Source organism: Homalodisca vitripennis, chromosome 6 (genome assembly GCF_021130785.1).
Source record: "Homalodisca vitripennis isolate AUS2020 chromosome 6, UT_GWSS_2.1, whole genome shotgun sequence".
NCBI lineage: Eukaryota > Metazoa > Arthropoda > Insecta > Hemiptera > Cicadellidae > Homalodisca > Homalodisca vitripennis.
In genome coordinates this window covers 32,216,362-32,240,860 of record NC_060212.1, presented here as the reverse complement: position 1 = coordinate 32,240,860, position 24,499 = coordinate 32,216,362, and the positions used below count along the sequence as shown (strand labels likewise).

The 24,499-nt window shown below is 34.9% G+C and overlaps 1 protein-coding gene across 1 annotated transcript; it reads left to right on the top strand.

Moving 5' to 3' along the window:
• The first annotated feature begins 4,568 nt into the window (after positions 1–4,568).
• On the top strand, positions 4,569–17,380 carry LOC124364217 (exosome complex component CSL4-like). The gene is made up of 6 exons (XM_046819533.1): positions 4,569–4,904; positions 11,277–11,392; positions 12,784–12,858; positions 14,133–14,306; positions 15,259–15,340; positions 17,199–17,380. Exons 1-6 carry the CDS (start codon positions 4,874–4,876, stop codon positions 17,306–17,308), a joined length of 588 nt encoding a protein of 195 aa, XP_046675489.1. The 5' UTR covers positions 4,569–4,873; the 3' UTR covers positions 17,309–17,380.
• The last annotated feature ends 7,119 nt before the right edge of the window (positions 17,381–24,499 follow it).

The window sequence follows — 24,499 nt, the reverse complement described above, 5'->3', positions numbered from 1 at the left end:
GCAATCGAACTAAAAACTGAGAGAAACCTAAAATACTTTCAGACCTGGTAGGGCTGTAGACGAGGGTTTTTAATGTTAATTTATCTATTGAAAATGTACATTTAAAAGGAAATAGTATACATATCATTCAAATAACTTGACTGACTGAATATTTCAGTCTTTAATAGGAATTACAGGATTATACTTGATATTGTTCCTAATATGAAACTTTGATAAATAATAAATGTAAAGTCTTTAAATCATTCATATTGTTTTAAAAACCTAGTAGGATGTGCAACGCCTTGGCGATTTTGCACTTGATCTTTATAGTTTTTACAATACACTGCTACTGTGATAGAGAGTCTAAAATAAAATTTTTGGCATGAATCCTATAATTAAAACAAATGTACATTAGTTATAACGAGTACTGTTAATAGAATTTTACTTGTAGCATTGAATATCGCATTAGGAATTCCGAAAGAATACAATAAGAATATAAGGCTCATTATTAACTTTCCCCCATTATAACTCAAAAAATATATTAGAACGAGATTACATGTGATTTTAAGCTTTATTATTAATCAATCAAATCAATCAAAATCAATCAAAATCCTTTATTGCTCAAAATAACATTTTCATGCATTAGCAACGTCATTAAAGTATACACACAGGGCTAGCTTAACTAACTTATACAGTGTTACATGTTATGCTAAGTATACATCAAAGAAAAAAAACAAAACTATATTTAGTCTACTATTTACAATTTATGCAAAAAATCCTGGACACTGTAAAAGGAACCGTCGATGAGGAACTGTTTTAAGTTATTTTTGAACAAGGTTAAAGAACAATCCACCTTTAAAGCATCTGGAAGTGAGTTGAAAAGTTTAATGCAGTTGTAAGTTACGTGTTTTTGAAAAAAAGAAGTAGGATGTTGTGGAACTGGAATGTTAAGCCGGTTTCTAAGTGAATAATCTGAATTGGTGTTAGCTAGTGTCATAAAGTATTCATTCTTTTTAAAAAAAACTAAAGATTCATAAATAAATATGCTTGGGAAAGTAAGAATGTTGTTGTTTTTAAATACATTTCTACAAGATTGATGCCTACTTAGCCCAAAAATAATCCGCAAAGCTTGCTTCTGCAATTTAAAAATGAAATTGGTTCTGCAGTTCCTTCCCCAAATGGGAACTGCGTAAACAAGATGAGAATAAAAGCAGCCATAGTACAAAGTTAGTAGTAGTTGTGAATTAGCGAAAGAAGCCAATTTTCTCAGTGCAAACAAACACGAACTTAGTTTTTTTACTATTTTATTGATATGCAATTCAAATGTCAGGTTGCAGTCAAGTTGAAGACCTAAAAAGCTCACTGAGTCCACACATGATACCATGCACTCCCCTAGCATTACCTGTAAGTTGTCCACAAAACTACGTCTAAGTGTGAAATTCAGAATATGGGTCTTGTCTGTGTTCACAATCATGCCATTTGAGGTAAACCATTGAAGAAGAGCATTGGATTCAACAAAACCATTGATCTCTAAATCCACTTGATTGTGAGCTGTGACCAAAAGAGATGTATCATCGGCAAAAATATAAAGATCTGACTTTTTGGTGCAATGTCTAATATCGTTAATAAATACCAAGAAGAGAAGAGGACCTAACACGGACCCTTGGGGGACTCCCATTTTAATGACCAGATCATTAGAACACTTCCTTCTTAAAATACCCTGGCTGTCCACAAAACTGATTTCAACTCGCTGAGATCGACCGCAAAGATACGATGCTATCCAATCATGAGCTTCACCTCTGACGCCCAGCCTCTGTAGTTTACTTAACAGTAACGAATGGTCAACTAAATCAAACGCTTTGCTTAAATCGACGAAAAGGCCCATAGCACACATTTTTTTATCCAGAGCAGTAACTACTTTGTCAATAAAACAGAACATTGCGTCAAGAGTACCTTTTTGTTTTTGAAACCCAAACTGATTACGGAACAAAATATTGTGCTTGTCAAAGTGTGATAAAAGTCTAATTGAAAAAATTTTTTCAAAGACCTTTGAAAATGTGGAGAGAATTGAGATCGGCCTATAGTTGTTACACTGCTCATTGCTAGCCTTTTTATAAAGAGGCTTTACAATCGCAACTTTTAGAAGTGAAGGAAATGAACCAGACAATAAAGAAAAATTTATCAAATGAACTAGTGGCTTTGTAAGTAAATCTATACATTGCTTCAGAAGTTTGGACGATACTTCGTCAAAACCTACAGAAATACTTGGCTTTAAGGATAGAACAACATTCTTTAACTCAGTCTCATCAGTAGGGAACAGAAACAGCGAAGAACTCGCTGAAAGTTTGTTAGACAAAAGATCCTGAGCCATGCTGGTCTTAGCATTTAACTTCTCCCCCAGGCTTACAAAATAGTCATTAAAGACATTTGCCTTAACAAAAGGTTCATCCACGAATCCAAGATTCTTCCAATTAAGTTCGTTTTTGAACTACTTCGATTCGTATTTTCATTTATGATGCTCCACATCGCTTTAGGTTTGGATTGAGCATTTAGAACATACCCTAAAACCTTCTCAGATTTGGCTGAACGAACTGAAGCTCTAAAATCTTTCTTTAGTTTTAAATAAACCTGCCTTCTGTGGTCAAGATAATCAAGATCTCTGGTCTGTCTGTGTAAAGATAACAGCTGCCGTCTTACGCTCAATAAACTGTCATCAAAAACAATCTTACATGTAGGCTTTCGTTTAATAATTTTTTTCCTGCGAACAGGAAACGCCAAATCCATATAGTATAGCAAAATTGAAGAAAAGGCCTTATACTTACCGTCAAGTGTTGTCGAAGAAAAAACATCGTCCCCAAGTTTCATTATTTAAAAAATTACTAAATGTGGACACATTGATGGCACTAAAATCGCGCTCAAGCTTAAACTTAACTTCAGAAGATGCATCACAATCAAGAGCCAGAGACAATTCTACTTTTTGAGCCTTATGATCAGAAATTTCAGTTTCTAAAACATAAGTGTGTATCAGGGATGGAGCGATATCAGTGTAAACATGATCAAGAATTGATTTAGATCCTTTAAACTCTCGGGTAAAAACATGCACTGTGTTTCTTAAGTTAAAAGAACTCATCAAGCTTAGAATTTTATTAGTAACCAGAGTAGATTCAGCTACATTTACATTGAAATCTCCCAAAACAATTGTAGAGCAATTCTCCCCGACGATCCTGGATAAACAACTGTATGTAAGATCATAAAATGTATCAAAAGCACTCCCATCTGGAGAAGGAGGCCTATACACTCCCAAAACCAGAAGAGAACCAGGTCCAATATTCACACTAACTGCAGCCAACTCACAAACGCCTTCTACACAAAATCGACTTACATCTATGACAGTGAAGTTGAGAGAATTTCTTACAAACAAACACACACCACCCCTGTTAATAGTCGAGCGACAATAGGGCGAGGCGATTGTTAGTTCATTTAGATTAACCATGGAGACATCTTCATTTTTAAGGAAGTGTTCAGTAAAGCAGACTATGTCCGGCTTTTCCAGATCAACCAAAACCTCAATGGAAATCAAATTGCATATAAAACCACGTACATTTTGATGGAGCAATCGTAAAGTTCTGGATTTATTTTCGGATTGTCTTAAGCAAGGAGTATAAGAGGGAGGCACTATGGCTGCTTTATCAGTCTGTCCCCAATTTCTAAAAAAAAATATTCAAGTTCTTTTCATTGTGTTTTGATTCCAAATTTACATGTCTCAATGCAGAAGTTTGACATGCTTGAGAGTTCCATCTAAACGTTTGAATTTGAATGTTTCTGTTGGAAACTAAAACTGGTATTTGTTGTGGAGTATTCAAAACCGTGGGGAAAATCAGACTACTTAATTGAGAAACAATTTTTCTTTTACCTGAATAATTAAGATGCAAGCCATGACTAGTGTAGAACTTACGGTCAGCCAGTAAATCAAGAGCTAAAAATGTACAATGCTCAAACCTTGACGCAAGACTTACCAACTCATCATTTATTGTTTTAATAATACCATTCAGGGAGGGTTTGTCAAACCTAAGAGGAAGGGCTACAATAATTACCTTAAGTGCAGTAGTATTCATGAGTAAGCCCTCCAACTCACCAACAATATCCTGTTCACAGTGTCCATTATTTACAATATCATTTGTACCCGCAAAAACTATTAAAGTATCATTCGAGCACATGGGCTTTACAATAGTTTTATAGTCTTTAATTACATGTTTTAGCGTCCCATTTGGTTTGAAATCTACACAAAAATCATAGTTTGGGGGACAGTTGGACAGAAACAGCCCACTTAGCCCTCGCCCATGGCTGTCAGCTAGAAACCTAATTTTAGTTTGTTTGAAACTTTGCACATTTACAGGAGCAACTTTAGGACATACGTTTGTAATTGGAGAGTCATGTTTTGTGTTTTCTACATTAGTAACTACAAAACTGTTTTTAACTTATAATTTATAACTTATTATTTAATTATAAATCAAGGTATTCTTTAAAAAAAAAGAAGCAATTGAATTCTAATGACACGAATAAGTTATTTTTAGTTAATCTGAAAAATTATGTCCGTCGTGATGGTAAGATGGGCTCAGGACAATATAACCAAGCTACTATATGAATGGTTTAATAGTCTTTGGCGATGGCGAATGGGTTGGATGGATGTATTGAGATGGAAATGGACAACATAACCTCAATAGATCAAAACAAACTCAACAACATTTAGAAGTGCGGAGTAGTTGAGGTTATCTTAATTTCCATCCTGCTGGTACTTTTATTGTTCATATTATTTTTACTAAATAGACTGTGAAGGGGTTTACTTTGATGTAATCATACTAATTCGAAGTATTGCAATTTTAATATCTGTGTAATGGAAGGCAAAGATCTTATTTGTATACCAGGTATGATAATATATAGGTTAATGTAGTTTTCTTGCTTTTTGTTATTTAAAATAGTGGGTTTTTTACGGTAAATAATTATATTTGCATTAATAAATTCACATTATTGAAAAAGGAACTATTCGGGGTTCTTATATTGGTGTTGACAAACAATATTGCTAAATTGTAACCATTGTAACCAACTGATACTGATACATTGAAAAAGATTAACTTAAATCGGGTAGGGTACGATAAGCGGACCCGGTTTTGGGTAGGGTACGATAAGCGAACCCGGTTTTTTATATCGAAGAATATAGTCATCGATACCTAATATTCGCATCTCAAATCCTAGACTATCAATCGATATACAAGTACCTATAGTCCTCAATTAAAATCATAGATGTTTTTAATTAAAATATGAATTAAATATTTACAGTGATCAAACAAATTATATTGAAACTGAAGACGACCATATATGCTCCTCTCACAGTTACAGTTGTTTCTTTCCCACAAATTTCACATAATGGGGTTTTCGGTAAGAGTCCCAACACGTTGAAGCCACGAAAAAGCAACGTCGTGTAGTTCTCTAAAGTTGACTGCCGTTTTTAATAATCAGAATTACTGGTACTTTGGGATTATACCGACCACACCAGTATGAAGAACACAAAAATATAAATTTATAGAAATAGACATGATAGAACGAAAAAACAACTCTTTAATTGCAAAATTACAAACTTACAAGCATTTCCAGGTATTGTGATCGGTATTTTTGTCGCTGTTATCTTATCTTTCTCGAGAATCCCGATTACGGCAGGCCACGCGGCATCACATGATTTGCACTGTACATAATTGCCTTTCCATTACAATTCAATTTATATTTCTGATCAGCCCCTCTAGAATTTGATATTTTACTGATAGGTACTATCTCGAGGGATGTTTTTCTTTCCTTGACATAAGTGCGGGGCAGCACCGAAGGTGCTGCCGAAGCCCGCGCTGATGGCCGGAGGCACTCGCATTTTGGGTGGCAGAATGTGATCAAGAATAAAAACAAGTTTTGAGTGTTTTTTTTCAATAAAGAGTTTAGTTTTAGTTTGGTAATGTTTGTTTTTGTTGAATTTTTGTGTTTGGAGAAATGTAGAGGTAAAACACGGAAGTACAACAAAGCGACGAACCAGCTGAACGGGCAGCGAGACTGCAATCACGTTATCTACTAGACCGCTCGACTTTGACCTCTGTCTGAGGATGGGGAGGGGTTTGCGATAAGACAATTCCTGTTTTATATTGAAGAAATATTGTTCTACGCTAATCTAGTAATCAGTAGAAGCAAAATGTCAAATAGCGATTCATGTCTGGGTGTGGTCGGTATAATCCCAAAGTACCAATCTAAAGTTGACTGCCGTTTTTAATAATCAGAATTACTTATGTAAAATTGAAATATTATCCTACGTGTATTATTTTAGAGCATTTACAGCTGTTGATATAGATTATTTAAGTTAATAGTTCAAAATAATTAATCAGTATCGATTTATTATATCGATGGTTATGATTAAGTACATCGTTTTGTAATATCGTTTGCCAATTTCGATATAAAAAACCGGGTCCGCTTATCGTACCCTACCCCCAGTTTTTTATATTAAAATTCACAAACGATATTACTTAATCATAACCATCGATGTAACCAATCGATAATGATTAATTATTTTGAACAATTAACTTTGGGTAAGGTACAATAAGCGGACCCGGTTTGTTATATTGATATTGGCAAACGATATTACTTAATCATAACCATCGATATAATCAATCGATACTGATTAATTATTTTTAACGATTAATTAAATAATCTATATCAGTAGCTGTAAACACTCTCAAATAATACTCTTAATGTAATATTTCAATTTTATATAAGTAACATTTGATTAATAAAAATGACAGTCAATTTTAGAAAACTACATGAGATTGCTTTGAAAGATGATAAGATATGTTTTTCATGACTTCATCATGTTGGACTCGTGCGGAAAACCCCATTATGTGAAATTTGTGGGAAAGAAACAACTGTAACTGTGAGAGGAGCAAATATGGCCGTCTTCAGTTTTCCTAATTTTGGTTATAATAATTTGTTTGTTCACTGTGAATATTAGATTCATGATTGTTATTGAGAACTATAGATACTTTATATTGATTGATAGTCTAGGATTTGAGATGAATATTAGGTATCGATGATTAGGTAACTTTGAACAAGCTATTAAAAAGGTTTTGCAACATACCTCTAAGTTAGTCATTGGAGGTGACTTCAACATACCATTCCATAAAACCACTGACACAGTGACAACCACCTTTGTAAACATCTTACGCTCTCTTAACTTAGTAGCTATAAATAAGGCTCCTACAAGAAATGATTCGTGTCTCGATAACATCCTCGTAAATTTTTCAAGGGATTGTTATGAATTAAAAGTTTTGAATGACTGCATTTCCGATCATAATCCTCTTCTATTAAATCTAAAACTTGATAGATCATGTAGACCAAATGAGACAGTCACATCCTCAAAAAAATGTATGCGTAAGCAAAATGAGACACAAATTAAATTGTTTGCAGAAAGTTTGGAGAGTGAAAGGTGGGAAATAATTGATACCTATAAAAGAAAAGAGATTGACATTGAAACTTTATTTAACAGTTTTCTAAAAACATATAACAATATTTGGTATCTATCATCTCCATTAGTTAAAATTGGTGTTAAAAGCAAGCAGACAAAGAAACTTTTGTGGTACAATGAAGATTTAAAAAGAGGTAGAGAAATAATGCTAGGTTATTTTGATGTTTTTTAAGAATCTTAGAAAAACTGGGTCTCAGCATATGGAAGCCGCATATAACCTTTATAAATTCTTCAAAAAAGAGTATAGAAAAAAGCTCAACCTAGCAAAAAGGGCTTGTTTTGAAAATCATATAGAGGGAGCTAGTAATAAATGTAAGGCTGCCTGGGAGGTAATTTCCTCAGAAACACAAAACAACACAGGTGTGACACCAACAACACTTGATCCACACCTAACTAACCAGTATTTCATACAGTCGGTGGCAGACATTCAAACTAACATTGATAACACTGACATATTGGCAACCAACCTACTGGCTAACACTTTAACTAACTGTGTACCTCAATTTACTTGGTCATTAATCACCCCAACTGATGTAACTAAGGTAGCTGCTAAATTGTCAAACTCTAAAACTTCCGACTTTTATGGTATATCTAATTATATTGTCAAGAACACAATAAAACACATCAGTTCACCATTAGCTTTCATCTTCAATCAATGCTTATTACATGGATATTTTCCTGATCTTCTAAAAATTTCCAAGGTATTGCCAGTCTACAAAAAAGGGGACAGATCTCTGCCCCAAAGCTATCGCCCAATTTCTATAGTCCCCATCTTATCAAAAGTTTTTGAATCTATAATGTATCATCAACTTAATCAACATTTTGAGTCCAATAATATAATCAGTAATAACCAACATGGCTTTCGTACCAATAAATCTACAACTTCTGCCGTTACAGAAATAGTCGTTAAAGCACTTCATGCTTTTGAACAAAAGGAGTCAGTTTGCTTTAACACTCATTGATTTAAGTAAGGCGTTCGATTGCGTGAATCATGGCATCCTCCTCGACAAACTTAAGATCTATGGTATATCAGAAAATTCCATTAATATATTGCAGTCATATCTATCGAATAGAGTACAATATGTTTCTGTTCAAGCTCAGCAGTCTACCACTCTTTCTGTGGCCACAGGTGTACCACAGGGTTCAGTTTTAGGACCATTCTTATTCATCATTTTTATAAATGATCTGCCCTCTAATGTGTTGTCTAACATTGTTATTTATGCTGATGACACCACTCTTTTTTCATCTAATAAGCAGTTGAATACTCTGAAAGAAAACATGGATGCATCTCACAGCTTGGCTTTAAATTGGTTCACTTCTAATAGACTGATATGTAATCAGGAGAAAACGCAAAATCTGCTTCTCAGCTTATCTGAAAATTATGAAGATCAATCTGTAAAACTGTTGGGTTTTCATCTTGACAGCAAGCTTAATTGGAAATCACACATTGACCATGTATGTAGAAAAATATCTAGAGTCTTGTATCTAATGTGGAAACTGAGGGATTTTGTTAGCTGTGAATATTTGAGAGTGGCATATTTTGCCTTTTTTCAATCACACATTTCCTATGGCATTGTTTTGTGGGGTCACTCCAATGCTGTGAATGATATTCTTCTCATTCAAAAAAAAGTAGTTAGAACCATCAGTAGAAGCAGCTCTCTAGAACATTGCAAACCACTTTTTATCAATCTCAAATTCATGACAGTTATTAACCTTTACATTTTTCATATACTAGTCTATACAAAATTACAAATTACAGATTTCAATACCAGACAAGATTTTCATCAACACAATACCAGGGGTAAAAACAAATTAGATCTCCCTCAGCACAGGCTAGTCAAAACCGGCAACTCTTTTAAATTCAATTGCATAACTTTTTATAATAAGCTGCCTGCATCTGCTACAATGACTCCTTTCAATATTTTTAAACTAAAGATAAGTAACTGGCTCATATGCAATCCATTCTACTCTTTAAAAGAATTTTTAGATTCTGACATAAATATCATTTTTTGATTAGTTTGATTTGTAGATTTCTGATTTTTCTATACTTTATTAACTATAACGTAATTAACAAACCATGTGCACACTCTTCATAGATTATATTAAACCTGTTACTTGGTCATAAAATTAGTATAATTATAGTACAATATTGTAATAACTAATTTTGTTGTTGTAAATATCAGTGCTGTATATTTTGACGATGCCTATTTCATATTGTTGTGACCAATGGCTAATAAACTTCTTGACTCTTCTTGACTCTTGACTCTTGATTACATTCTTCGATATATAAAACCGGGTCCGCTTATCGTACCCTACCCCTTAAATCGTCTGTATGAAAAGAAAACACTGTTTCAGATAATAAAATAATGTGTTACTTCTTAATTTATAAGTGACTTCGTTGAATTAAAATTGACAGCAAACTTTACAATGAAATTGCTTTAAAAGACGATCAATTGTATTTTTCTTAGCTTCAAGATGGTGTGATGCTGAAATACCCATGGGGTAGAGTACGCTAGATGGACCCCAGTTTTTTTATATAGAAATTATCAAACGATATTTAATTGTTTTACAAAATCAATATAATCAACCATTAGTAAATCATTTTAATAATAACTAAATCATCTGTACACACATTTTCTTATTCTAAACACAATTTGTTCTATAATTAATATTTTTAAATAAAAAAGATAATTTACTTTAAAAAACTTAACAAAATAACTCATAAACATTATTTACTGTGTCTTTATCGGTTTTTAGATGTTTGTTTTGTTGGTACATTTTCTTTATTAATTAAATGACATTTTTCCTGTCAACTGTCTTAACTTTATTGTTTGATTAATGGTTATGATTCCCCTATTATTTACGACATTACGTAATTGTTTAAACTATTTCTATTAATTTGAAACATGTGACTTTGATTCAGTATTTTAGATACGTTAATAGTTCTGTTATTTCACTATATAAAGTATTGGTGATTGTAATAAGCGATATAAAAACCGGGTCCTCTTATTGTACTCTGCCCAACCCATTATGTGGATAACCATCACAGACATGTGGAAGGCATAATTTGGGTTGAGTGAATGTGTATTTTACCTTCAACTATAGAAACAAATTTTTAGACCTGGAAACTGGTGCTAATAATCAGAAAGTTGAAAGTTCGTGGAGTACCGTGAAATAAAGTTTAAAAAGTGGCGTACTAACTGACATGTTCGCAGATCATCTCTGTGAGTATTTATACAGAATAGAGAAATGGTTTTCTGAGGATGCTTTTAATCAATGGTCTTATGGATAACTAAAAATAACTTGTAGCTAAATCTACAATTATCTGTATATGAATACAATGTTCATGTTTTGAAATTTACTTAAAATGAAAACAGCAAACATAATCTTGTCCTCTATGAGTAGTACGCTTAAAAATACAGACTTTTGGCAGTTACACAGTATGATTTTCATTCTTAATAGTGTACTGAGATCAAGATGTCTAGCTTGGAGTCCTGCAAAAGTTTATTTTTTATCCATTTTTTTCTGAGAAAAATCAGTCTGACTTGGTATTTTTATGGTAAACCCATGAGTAGTTTAAAAAGTAAATGTTTTTGAGAGGAAAGGATTTTAGCACGGAGATGTAGATATATTTCAACAGGTTGCTATTTCTTAGTCTTCATTGCTGGATAGTATTTTTCAATTTTAAAACCGTTTCATAGCAAATGTACGTGGTTTTCAGTTGTAACGATTTTGATATTTCTAGGTCAGCGGCTCTGTTTAGCAGACAGCACACATTCTGTCGGCTCCGGCACATATGAGCGCCAAGGATACATTTACTCTTCACAAACCGGTGTTGTCCATGTTATCAAGCAAGAGAAGGTACTGTTTTACTTTACAGCACTGTGTCCTAATTTCCTTACTTAAGTATAAGCTGTTCCTGAAACCGAAAGAAAGCTTTCTTATCTGCAGTATAGTAAGTGACAACTGCCACAATCGAAACAGGGTGCCAAATTATCGATTATAATACCCAAACTATCCAATACAATACATTCTAATTATGTAAAAAACAATTCATTAATGCCAGCACTTTTTAACAATATTGTTCCAAATTAATTCAAAGTAAAATTATTTGTATGACGACCGCACGAACAATTGCGATGTTCATGTGTTATTTGTGTTACAAGCTGTCAGACACGTTTATACTCTAAAATAGTAAAAACTAACTAAATGTTACACTGTTTTGTTTGTTACATTTTATAAATACACATAACCTAAATAGTTTTTCATTCGTCATTAAATTATTGCTTTTTTAGGTATAAAATGAACTGAACTATACTGTAATTTGAAATACCTATAACGTAATTTGGTTCGACATTTTGGTTTTAGTAGTTGAGATAATTATGAATATCAATGATTTGATTTGGGTGGTAATCGTTAACTATACTGCAGCCCTTTTTTCTAATAAATCACTAAAGGTGATTCCTACCTGGTTTTGCAAGTTAACCCTGATTCAATGTTCTTACTCATTTCCTCACTTTCTCTATTGCACAATCTTTTACACTCTTAACAAATGTTTGACAATATTATTGTTTTTAGTTACAGCATAAATTCCAAAAGAGGTATACTTAAGTTGCAGGTATTTACTCTATATGTGACTAATTTTTCATCAGTATGATAAATTAAAACACATAATTCAGCTAGACATAAGTATATAGCAAATTAAACATGAAATGATGGTAGCAATAATATATTCTCAAAACTTTTGTCCTGTGAATTCTTGTTGGTAAAATTAACATTTTGATAAATAAACAATTCTTGTGTAAATTAGGATTTTCCAAATCGTTTAAATTTACTTTTTATGGCCTATGCTTAAAAAATTTAATTTAAAAATGTGTTCTGACATCCATAGCACACTTAAAAGATTATACTGTTGTCTTCAGAATTAATTTTGGTTTTGTTAAGGACAACTCACTGTTAATGTCAATGTTCACATTTATAGATTAGATAGTAGACATTTTTTGGCCTGCTCAAGGCTTTTTTAAGAATTTCATATTTCATTTCAGACGGGAAATCTTGTATGTTGTATGGTTAACAAGTGTTTTTATTTTTACTGAATGATTCATAATCAGTTGAAATAATATTTTTTTAAATGATAATTTTGTGGAAAACTTTCCTGAAAAATATGTACAGACCTATAAAAACATACCATAGTGATATGTCATGTTTATGTTTAATAGTTAAGCAATGCTTAATTTATATTTCTATTTCAGGGAAACATCATTGAAGTAAGAAGTATCAATGATCAAAGTATAGTGCCCGCTCCAGGAAATATTGTAACAGCCAAAGTAAGTGAAAATGTTTCTTGCATCAATATTGAGAATAATGAAATTAAATGAAACTGGACTTTATTAGAGGCCAAGTTAGGACAATAAAGTCCTCTCTTCCACTTATTCTCACTTCTAACACGTAATGTGTTTACTGAATGCTAATCTTAAGAGGGGGTTAGTGGGGCAAGCGTTTTCATTTCCATGCGATCATAGTGGTCGTGGCAGGAACTACGTGGACACTTAAGACACCTGGCCTCCATTCCTATGATTTGTGATGCAGTAGTAGAGTAAACTTAGTTCCTTTAAGCAGTATCTGCACGTTATGTGTCCGTCTGTGTACCTATAAGCAGTATCTGCGCATTATGTGTCTGTCTGTGTACCTCTAAGCAGTATCTGCACGTTATGTGTCCGTCTGTGTACCTCTAAGCAGTATCTGCGCGTTATGTGTCCGTCTGTGTACCTCTAAGCAGTATCTGCGCTTTATGTGTCCGTCTGTGTACCTCTAAGCAGTATCTACGCGTTATGTGTCCGTCTGAGTACCACCGTGCCACTCCTCTCAATAGCTATGTGCCTCCTCTCTCAACCATCCTGCCCGTTTTAGAACCAGCTATAGGATTTTCTTTTGATTGCCGATTGTGAATTACGCTACAAGTTTTACTAGTAATTACAGCTATGTTCATAGTTATGAATTAATGTAGTTTAACACAGCTTCCAAAGTCAAGACTTAAGACCACTTTTCTTCTGAAAATACGAATTCTGAGGCTTTAAACTTGGTCGTTAATACATTGAAGAACAACATGAATAAGTTCAAGGTTATAAGATGTTATGGACTGTTTTCAGCCAGTTTTTGCATAATTTGCTCAAAAAGTACTGTATTCTCAGAAAAATGGGCTGGATTATTCTCAGAAAATTACTACATCATTTGTTCTAGCCTAGCAAAAATTATGGAAGAGAGTTACAGCGATAGAAAAAATATACTTTGGAAGTATTGCGTCTTTACTTGACTAACTATTGATGAAAGTCTGTACTAAGTGAACTGTGGAGAATACTCCACTTCTATTTCCATAAATCTCCTAATGTTAGAGACAAGCCGTTGGATGTATTATTCATGATAAAAGATGGACAAAAAAGGAAAATTGACTTATGTCTGGTTATTTCACATTTGAATTTTTGTTTCAAAGTCACCTACCGTTTGAAATTTGAATTTTAGAAAATATAAAACGATTGTCTACACTATTTGTATTTAATTTTTGCAGATCCTATTATTTTAATCACTATAATTCTCTTACCAGGTGATGGTTGTCAATCAGAGGTTTGCCAAGTGCCTAATCACTTGTATTGGAGACACTGTCTTGACGAGGCCTTATCGAGGCATACTGCGGAAGGAGGATGTCCGCAGCTTTGAGAAGGACCGAGTGGAAATGTACAAGTGCTATCGACCTGGTGATATCATCCTGGCAAGAATTGTATCCTTTTCCGCAGAAAAAAAAAATTGTTCAAGGAAATAAAAATAGCTGCATAGAAATAACATGATTTGACATATTTTTATATTTTGGCATAACATATTCTTTAAATTAGGTACTCACGTTGTCATTTCTCAATTGAGTAAATATGTAGGATTATAATAAACTGATCCAATACAGAAAAATATTGGATATGCCTCCGTTGTCAATGGTCAGTTTAGATCGAGTGCAATCTGTCAGTAAAAAAACTAATGTGCATTATGTTTAAACATATTTGTCCAAGAAATGAGAAACAATTTGTATAGGATAACTTCCAACCTAGTTTCATGTGAATTGATAGAGGAATTTCCTATAAGGATGAAGTTAATTGCCAGCCATTTTGGTTTTGGTGGGTTTTGAAATGGAAGGGGTAACAGAAGGGTTAAAAATATGAAACCATAATAATTTTATCAAATCATGTATTTTAGCTTGAATCTTTCTACCAACCATATCAGACATGTAAATTAGACCTTCCCTGTACAAGAGGCCCGAATCGCCTCGTTGGCTAAATGCCACCTCCTGTAAAAGTGACTGAGTTAGCCTGCTATATATACAATACAGCTACATAATAAGTTATGTCATTGACAAGTGCTGTGCTCCAAATGTGATAATGTGAACTATTTTAACTCTAGAACATTTTTCTGTTTAATTCCGTGTCTGTAATTTTTTTATTTCATGGTATATCGTAAACATGGCTAGTTAAATGAAAATACTTTTTTTTAGTAAATATCGCACATTTGAGTTATTTGGTATTAATTTGAAAGGCATGTGTCTAATCTTTAAAACGGTACTAAAAACAATTTTAGCTTAACACATTCTATGCGGTGGTACCGGTACCAAGCACTGAAGATTTATTTGATTTAACTGTGTTTCCGTGGCTAATTAAATGATATTTACACTTAACAGTAATGTACAGTTACCGATTTCAGAAATGCACACTTACCAACTGACGACAGCTGAGAATGAGTTGGGTGTTGTTATAGCATATAGTGAAGCAGGTAAGCCATCTAATATTTATAATAGTGTTTAAATTATTTCATAAATTCTTAGTTTTCAATTAATAAAATGTATTAAATATCAGTAGGGCAGCAGGAACATGTCTTTTTTGCTGAACTGCCACAGCTGTGTTCAAAACATTTCTATCTGCTGTCTTCTCACACAATTCCTAGCATTAAAGCTGTTAACTGAAAGCTAGTATCTCTAGTAGCGTTTTTTTACTACACCAACTACGCTATAGTACTGATTGATTGCTACTACACTCTAGTGGCTATCTTAGGAAACATCAAAGCGTGAGTTGATTAATGTAATGAGCACTGACTACCACACGGTCAAAAACCAAAGGGATAAAAATGTTGTAAATAACTTATACTGTCTACATTAATTAGTATATAGTGTTTTATTAAATTGTAATGCCTAATGTTGAATTTAATCTAGTAAACTGAACTAGATTAAGTTTGTGTTTTTGTGATTGTTTTGGTCTCCAAGGTGAGAGTCAGTGGTATTAATTTGTTGTGAAGCAGCAGTACGGTAAAGTGGTTTATTGTGTGCATCACGAGTACTCCAATCATCTCAAGAAAGTTTTCTTTAGAAAAAATTCTTTTCACAGTGTATAATTTTTGGCTTTAGCCTGATTATTTCAGACCAGTGTGATCGCTATGTTGTGGATTATTTACACTTTTGTGCACGTTTTATTTTATGTTATTAAACCTGGAGAAGATGGTAGATTTTCGAAGTGTTGTGTTCTAACAAAAAAATGAAGGCACTGTTTTAATCCTGCTATCACTGCAAACCATTTAGTTATACATGGGGCAGTGAAATAGCTAGTGCTGTCTCTGTTTATGAGCAATGAAAATTTAATAAAAAATCTGTTTCTAGACATCTTTGGCTTTGACAAATATTATTTTGAAGATTAAAACGTTAATTTTTTCTAAGCATCTTATCATATATTCACTAACTGCTGTTTGCTCAAGGATGGTACCAACATCTAAAATTAACATTTTTCTCAAATGATTTTAAAACAAATATATTACATTGAAAATCAAAATCAAAATTTCTCTATCATCACGGTTTATTGTACAAATAGTAGAATTTATACAAACCTTGGACTTTTATTTAAAACGTGTACAGGATAAAAATACCTGCAGAAGTCACAACTTGGCGTTTAAGAATTAATAAAAATGTTGAAAGGTTGAATGTATGTTGCTAATTTGTTAATAATCTAGTGCTCTTTAAAAGTTTACTATTTGCAATGGATGGTTTGAAAGGATAACAGTTTTTGAAAACCAGATTTAACCTAGATTGTAGTTATGGTTAGGTTAGTTATTCACTTGATGTAGAAATCAGATTGCAGATCTCAAAACAGGTACTGATTGTTTTGTATTACTGAACAATGGCAAATGTCCAGGAAAATCATGTTTCCTTCATAATCCTTTTATCGTAAAAAACTAACTTAAAACAAGAGGTTTTTTAGACATTTCGATAATTTTCCCCTAGTTTTTCATCTTCTCTTGTGTATGCAGATGTGTTGTTCAGTGCTAGTTGAACAACACATGGAGTGACGTATTCTGCACATGCTCAGTCATCCTGTACCCTAGGTATATGCTTGAGTTTTTTGACGTTCAACTTTGACGTTCTGATGTTACATATGACTTAAGTAACAATAACAAGTTCATCACCAAAATTACTTTTTGTGCTTAACCTTTTACCGAAGGTTATTTATACTTGAAGAAGAGGATATATTCCAATCAACGAAACACAATCTTCTATTGTTGTAGTACAGTACTGATGTAATGTTTTTATAAATTTGATTGTTACGTCATAATAATCATCTAATAATAAAAATCTACAATTTTTCAGGTGTAGCATTAATCCCTATAAGCTGGACTTGTATGCAGTGTCCTAAGACTTACAACAAAGAAGAGAGGAAAGTTGCCAAAGTAGTTCCTGAAAAAATTATCCTTGATTAAATTGACCATGGAACCAATTTATAAATTTAATTTTTGTACACAATTTAAATAAACTAAGCAATTTTAATAACATGTTTGTTTATACATAAATCCCTAGTTTGTGTACTTATCATACAACATTTTTACTAAATAATCATATTTTAGTTTATTACCTGATATTTTAATTTAATGGCTGTTACCAAATTAAACAGGGGTTTTTGAGGCAGTAACTACAAAGTTCAGGTAAATATTCATTGTAAGACCTGACAGTTCAAAACTAATGTGAACTACACCATATGACTGAAGAAAGACTCTAGAGTGTACAGTGCATAACATCTGGAACAACCTACGGTACCAATGCCCTGTCCTGATTTTATTAGGACCCCATAACTATTGTTTCATGTAGTTGACAGTTGGTAGTCCTGACTCAAGCATAGTACAGGAAAATTGGTGCTCCTCGTTAAAATTTATATTTGAACAGTTTTAATGAGTGCTCTGTGGTGGTGTTGTATTTAAAACATTTTTTGGACTGTCGGAATGCAACATTTCATCATCACATCAGCGGCTGGGGGGAGTGAGTAGCTGAATGTTGAAGTGGCGTGACTAACATTTCACGTGCAGGCAGCGTCTGAAGCCACAGCGCACGCTTCGTCGCGCAGCTCTGTGCGTCCGACAGCCAGCAGAACCAACATAACCCGGCCGGCTTGTAATGTCCCGCGACTAACCTGTGTCAGCGTCTGGTCGTGGCCACCCAGTTCCAGTACTGCCCACCGTCAGGTTTGCTGTTTGCGCCTTCAGTTTTGGTGACGCAACTACGCTATAGCCCTGCGAGTACATTGCCTTCTTAAAACTCACGGCTCTTCGTTCCTGTACCTGGATCGACCATACTCGTTATTGGACTGCTATATTTTGTATTATAATTAGTTGTCCATTGTTAATTAACTATCAATATTAAGATAGGTTCTTTTAATATATTACCACTGTGTCATATTGATAATTTTCAGGGAATATTATGGATGTCCTGATGAAAATGCCAAGTGTGGACTTAATTGTAAATAATACAAAAAATCTCGATGACGAAATGGAAATGGTAGTTCTGTCATTATTGTCTGAACTAAACTGTATATCTGTAAATTTTGCCGATGTTAACCTCTCTAAGATATTGTCTGCACTAGGTGCATTAATTAAGGCTTATGATGAAATAGCTGATAATCGTAACTCACTGAAGTCTATTAACAATGAACTAAATTGTGAAGTAGCTTTCTTGAAGGCCAAACTGGACTCCGAAAAAGAGTCTAGAATAAATGATTTAAATGATTCTTTCAAGACCCTTGATATCTCTCAAGCTGAGATTGAAGTATTGCAGGGTGCTGTACACAGCTTGAACGACAAGTTGAAACTTTCCCAGCTGAAATCAAAAAATTTGGAAGCTGAAAATTTGTCACTGTCTGAGCGAATTGATGACCTCGATTCGCAGGTGAGCGCTCTCAAAACAAAAACTGATGAACTGACTAGTTGTAGAGATGGTTTGGTTAACAGTTTTGAACAATCTCAGAAGTAAATCGAATGACTGGGACAAAAGGCGTTGGCTGGATGATGGTAACTTAAAATATTTTATCGATGCTTGTGACAAAAGTCTTTTGAATAGAGATGATATTTTAATAATTGACCCCTCAGTAACACATCTTTTGAAACTATCCTGCATGGAAGATACTGAGTCTCTCCTTGCACAGTTGTCAGTTAATGCAAGAACATATATTTTTGCTTGTATTAGTGATAGTATCAAAGGTTTGACCGACGACAGTGCTTCACACTGGAGTCTACTGCTGGTTGATAACGTCAATAAGTTGTCATTTCATTTTGATTCATCTAAATGTCTAAACCAGGTGCATGCAAAGACTTTGTCTGTCAAACTGGGTGTCTGTGAGTCCAAGTTCGTTGAAATGCCTTGTGCTCAACAGCGTAATGACTTTGAATGTGGGATCAACCTCATTGTAAATTTTAAGTTTATCCTTAATTTTTACGTAATACCTAAAGTTGCAATGCGTTTCTATGAATGGTACTGTCAATGCTTTGTATCAAAGCCTATTATTGTAACAAGTAGTTCCAAGCCATCTACAGATATAGAAACAACCACTGCCTCTTCCCCTGAGCACACTCAGACACCCTTTCCTTCTACACATTGTAGTCAAGCAACAGAATCGAACAAAAGTGAGAGTTTGATTCCTAAACTCACTCTATTTCGCTCTGAGTGTGGTCGGTGGGAAATTCAGAAACCTAAAAAGTCTAAAAGAAGTCCAAAAAAGAGCTCCAAGCTTCAAAATTTGACAGAGTTAGCTGGAGGAGTGACACTTTATAACTCTTATTCTGCACTCCAATGCGAGGAAACACTGTGCCATAACACAAATAGCATGAATTCCGATGAGTCAAAAAGTAACTCTTATTTTTCTAAGACTATTCGGAATAATTCGTTTTGTCCTAAAATCAAAAACGGTACTATGGTCCCCAAGGATTTGACGAAGGTGTTGCCATCCAGGAAATCTGTTAATGCTGTTAATCCTAAAAAAAGACTCTACGACAATCCTACAGTGTATGTCTACCAGTGAACTTGATAAGCATGTAAAATCTAGTCATAAGGTGCTCATTTTAAGTGACTCTCATGGACGGAGTTGGTCACAGTCTAAACGCTGCCACTAATGATGAGTACGTAGTAACGGCTATGATAAAGCCAGGGGGGAAACTTGAAGATGTAATTGATGGCAGCACCCATGTCGTTAAAACCTTGACGAATAATGACTATGCTGTAGTAATGGCTGGAACTAATAACATCCCCGACTGCTGTGATAACCTGTTAGACTCTTTCGAATATCTTATGAATAATCTTAGTCATACAAATGCAGTAATATTGGGCATACCTAAACGATATAATAATACAAGTGTGAATCCCCTCATTTCCGAAACAAATAGAAAGCTTAAAACTTTAGTGGTCTCACATAGACATGCAACTTTTATATCTCTTGAAGGTGTTCCGAGGCGCTGTTACGCGGGACGCGGGCTACACTTTAATATGGCAGGGAAACGCTTAATCGTGGACCTCGTTTTGGGTGCGCTCGGGCCTCGGGGGGCGGTAAGTCGCGGAGCTCTTTTATCTACCAAACCTGTTGTTCATAAAAGAAACCATTTAAATTCGTCCTCAAACAGTATGGACAAACGATTCATGACTAAATGGTATAATTCCAACTTAAAACGAGATGGAAAGTTGCGGGTGTCTGGTGCCTCAAAACCCTTCTATAGCGGGTCGTCGAGCAGTAATGATCTTAAGCCAAATTTATCAAAACCTAGATCGAGCTGCTATCCGGTGGTGAGAAGTGGAGTCTGGACCCATTCATCAGTACAATAAAATTTTTTATGGAAGAGCTGGGGCCGAGAGCTGAATACCTAACGGGCGCTTCCCTTGCTTCGAATGGTCATGCCAGGGATGGCCGGGAGAGGCCAATTGTTGTTTTCCACCAAAACATTTGTGGCCTTAAATCTAATGCCGATCTACTTCAGATCCATCTTCAATGTGAAAGTCATGACGTAGTATGTTTGACTGAACATAACTTGACTAGCGAGCAGCTTAATTGTTTTAGTTTACCTGACTTCAAGGTTGTGTCATCATACTGTCGTGAGGCCCGGCTAAAAGGTGGAGTCTGCATATTGACTGGATGCCACATTGAGTCGGAGGCTGTTGATGTGTCTAGATTTTGCGTTGAAGACTTCTGCCAAATGGCTGGTGCCAGGGTGAGACTGGCATGCGGCAAATCTATGTTTGTCTTAGCTGTCTATAGGATTCCTACCTATAATTGCGAACAGTTCCTGAGCAGTATAAGTGATTGTTTAGACAGTGTTTTTTATCAGGAAAAACACCTAGTTGTTGTAGGCGACTTTAATATAGACTTGTCATCTGCGTCATCATGGTGTAAAAGATTTCTCCACACAATGGCCTCGTTTGATCTGCGTCATACAATCACATCCTACACTAGAGAGGTAAAAAACTCTAAGACTGTGATTGATAACATTTTTACTAACATAGATGATCGGCTGGTAAACAGTGAGGTTGTGTTAACCGCATTATCTGATCATCATGGTCAGTTAGCTACTTTTAACCTCTCTGTCGCTGACTTGAACTCTGGCCCTTTGTACAGGTTATCACGTCAATTCACACCGCAAAATATTCGTAGTTTCCACTTTCATCTCAAAAGGGAGCTTTGGAGTGAAGTTTTTGAATTGGGTGGTCTTGATACATTGTTTGATGTCTTCATGAATAAGTTGAAATATTATTTTGATATTTCTTTCCCTTTACTCAGGAAGTCTATGAAAGGTAGAAACTCAACTTTGAAACCTAAACTTACTCCACAACTGTTATCTATGAAGGATCAGCTGCATTCTCTCTATTCTGACTCGAATCATCTAGAAGCAGCTCACCCTCTCCGATCTGAATACCGGCAACTGAGAAGGATGTACAAAAAGGAGATTCGTAAGCACAAGTCTGATGCTGTGTTAAATAGGATCCAGAAGTCTACCAACAAAACAAAGACAACGTGGGAAATCATCAACGACCTTAAATCATCCAACAGTGAGCGAACTTATTTCATCCATCTGTCTGACGAGAAAGGATCCAGGATGGTGGAACCCAATCTGGTGGCTGAAGTGTTTAGTTCATTTTATTCCAGTATCGGTCAACCAATGTCTACAGGCAGTAGTATTGGGTCGTCGCACGGAGTTGTACAGCCGGAAATGATCAGTAAAACACTCTTCATTTTTCCTACCTCAGAAGAAGAGGTGATGAGGGAAATTAGATCTCTAAAGCCTAAAAGTTCTGCTGGACCTGATGAAATCTCTAAGCTCTCGAAGCTATTGAAGCATGTCGCTGATGCAATAGTCAAACCTCTTACGTATCTTATAAACCTGTCATTCAACCTGGGTCAGTTCCCTTCATCACTAAAAAAATGCAATGATAAGACCAGTTCATAAAAGGGGACAGAAGGACGACTGTAACAACTATAGGCCCATCTCGCTCACTTCCACATTGTCTAAGGTGTTTGAGCGCATATTCCTAACAAGACTCCTGTCATTCATGAATTCAAACCAGGTGTTTTCTTTGAATCAGTTTGGGTTTATGAAGAATAGATCGACATCTGATGCCATGCATTGTTTGGTTTCTTCTGTGGTTCAGTCCCTGGATTCTGGCTTGAAAAGTACTGGGATCTTTTTCGACTTGTCAAAAGCATTTGACATGATTGATCATGACATCCTGTTACGTAGGCTGTCTTGTCTTGGACTAAGAGGTGTCGCTCATTCGTGGATTTCTAGCTATCTTGGTGGAAGAGGTCAATTGGTTCAAATACCTTATGTGGATAGCAGTGGCTGTCTAACATCGGTTCGGTCATCACGGGCATTGGTCTCTAGGGGAGTTCCCCAGGGGTCAGTGCTTGGTCCCATTCTCTTCCTTCTCTTTGTGAATGAGCTACCCAAACAGGTCACTAGAGGAAAAGTCTGCCTTTTTGCAGACGACACTACCTTTTCAATTTCAGCTCGGCATCACAATGAACTTGAGGTTGCTATTTATGAGGAGACAGGTGCTTTAATGCAGTGGTTTCAGGAGAACCGCTTACTCTTAAACAGTGAAAAAACTAAAGTTGTTGACTTTAAGATTGCGAGTTCTGTCGGTGATGATAACAGAATGTTTCAAATTGGTGATGATACAATCGAACCATGTCTTAACATTAAGTTTCTTGGGATCATCGTTGACAGAGGTCTTAATTTTGCTCAGCAAGTTGATGCGGTCTGTAAAAGGATTAGCTCCGGGAATCTTTGTGTTGAGGCGCCTGTCTGCTTTCGCTGGTACCGATGTCTTACTAGCTGCTTATTATGGCATTGTGTATCCTTCTTTATCATATGCCATTGAAATTTGGGGCTTTGAGTGCACAAGGACCAAAGTATTATTCAAGCTTCAAAAGAAAGCAATTAGAATAATATTTGGGAAATCATGGCGTTCTTCTTGCAAACCTCTTTTTACTGACAACAACATATTAACTTTTTCCATCCATTTACATTCTACATGTTGTCAAGTATGTCCATAGAAACTTACCTTTGTTCAAGTCTGACACTCTTCCACACATCTACGATCTCCGGGAATCGGGAAAAATCTCTGTTCCTAGGCATAAAACTGCTTTTTATGAACACCACCTTAAATATAATGGGATCAGGCTTTACAATGCACTACTGGGGGAGCTCAAGTCAGAGAATAATTTCAATTCTTTCGGAAACGGGGTAAAGAAAATTCTATTACAGCGGTGTTGTTACAGCATCGGGGATTTCTTGTCCTGATGACGAATTGAATGTAAATAGGTATGGGAACGAGCTAGTTGTAGATAGCTCTTGTCTTATTGTAACCCATAGAAATGTGCAATGTGATAATCATATGTAATTACTGTTGTACTGGATTACTTCGTTTATTTTTGGTTGACACTATTGTATGGTTGAAAAACTGTAAAAATAAAGATTTTTGAGTTTGAGTTTGAGTTATAAAACGTCCTATCCTATAGGCTGTTTATGAATAGATTAATATTACATGTTGATCTCTGCCTCGTAAAAATGGCTGACAATTTTGTGTGTGATTCCACTGGACCTCTTGGGATCTTGGCCTCCTAGCTTTCAGTCTATAACTTCTGACATATGGCATCTCCAGCCTCTGAAACTTTTAGAGCTGATGAAGCTTCTGGTCTCTGAAAACGTCTAGTCTTGATGCTTTTGGCCTCTGGTAGCAAATGAATTTAAGGAGGTGGATGAAAATGTATTTGCTTAATGAACATGATATTAATTAATGTATATAGTGAACGTTCTACTGTGATTGAAACATGTCAAACTACAATAATATGAAAATAAATGTCCTATTCCTCTACAGACGTGTGTATCAGTAATAGATGATTCGTAACAGGAAGGCAACAATACAGTCAGTTCAGATACATGAAACCATTCAAATCGTTATAGAACAAAGTAAAGAATTGAAGAAAGGAAAGGTTTACAAAAGACAGTTGTGGGCCATTGAAAGTTATCGTTGCTAATAAGGATCAAAGTGGAATAAATTCCTATAAAAGTTGGTAAAATTGTAGGGGCTTGTCAAGGAAAAATCAATCTTATTACTAAAGCAAGGAACAAGCCCCCAAA

Coding starts and splice junctions, on each gene's coding strand:
- LOC124364217 (XM_046819533.1), top strand. CDS start 4,874: ATGGAAGGCAAAGATCTTATTTGTATACCAG. Junction 4,905..11,276: donor AGATCTTATTTGTATACCAG/GTATGATAATAT, acceptor TGATATTTCTAG/GTCAGCGGCTCTGTTTAGCA. Junction 15,341..17,198: donor TATAGCATATAGTGAAGCAG/GTAAGCCATCTA, acceptor ACAATTTTTCAG/GTGTAGCATTAATCCCTATA.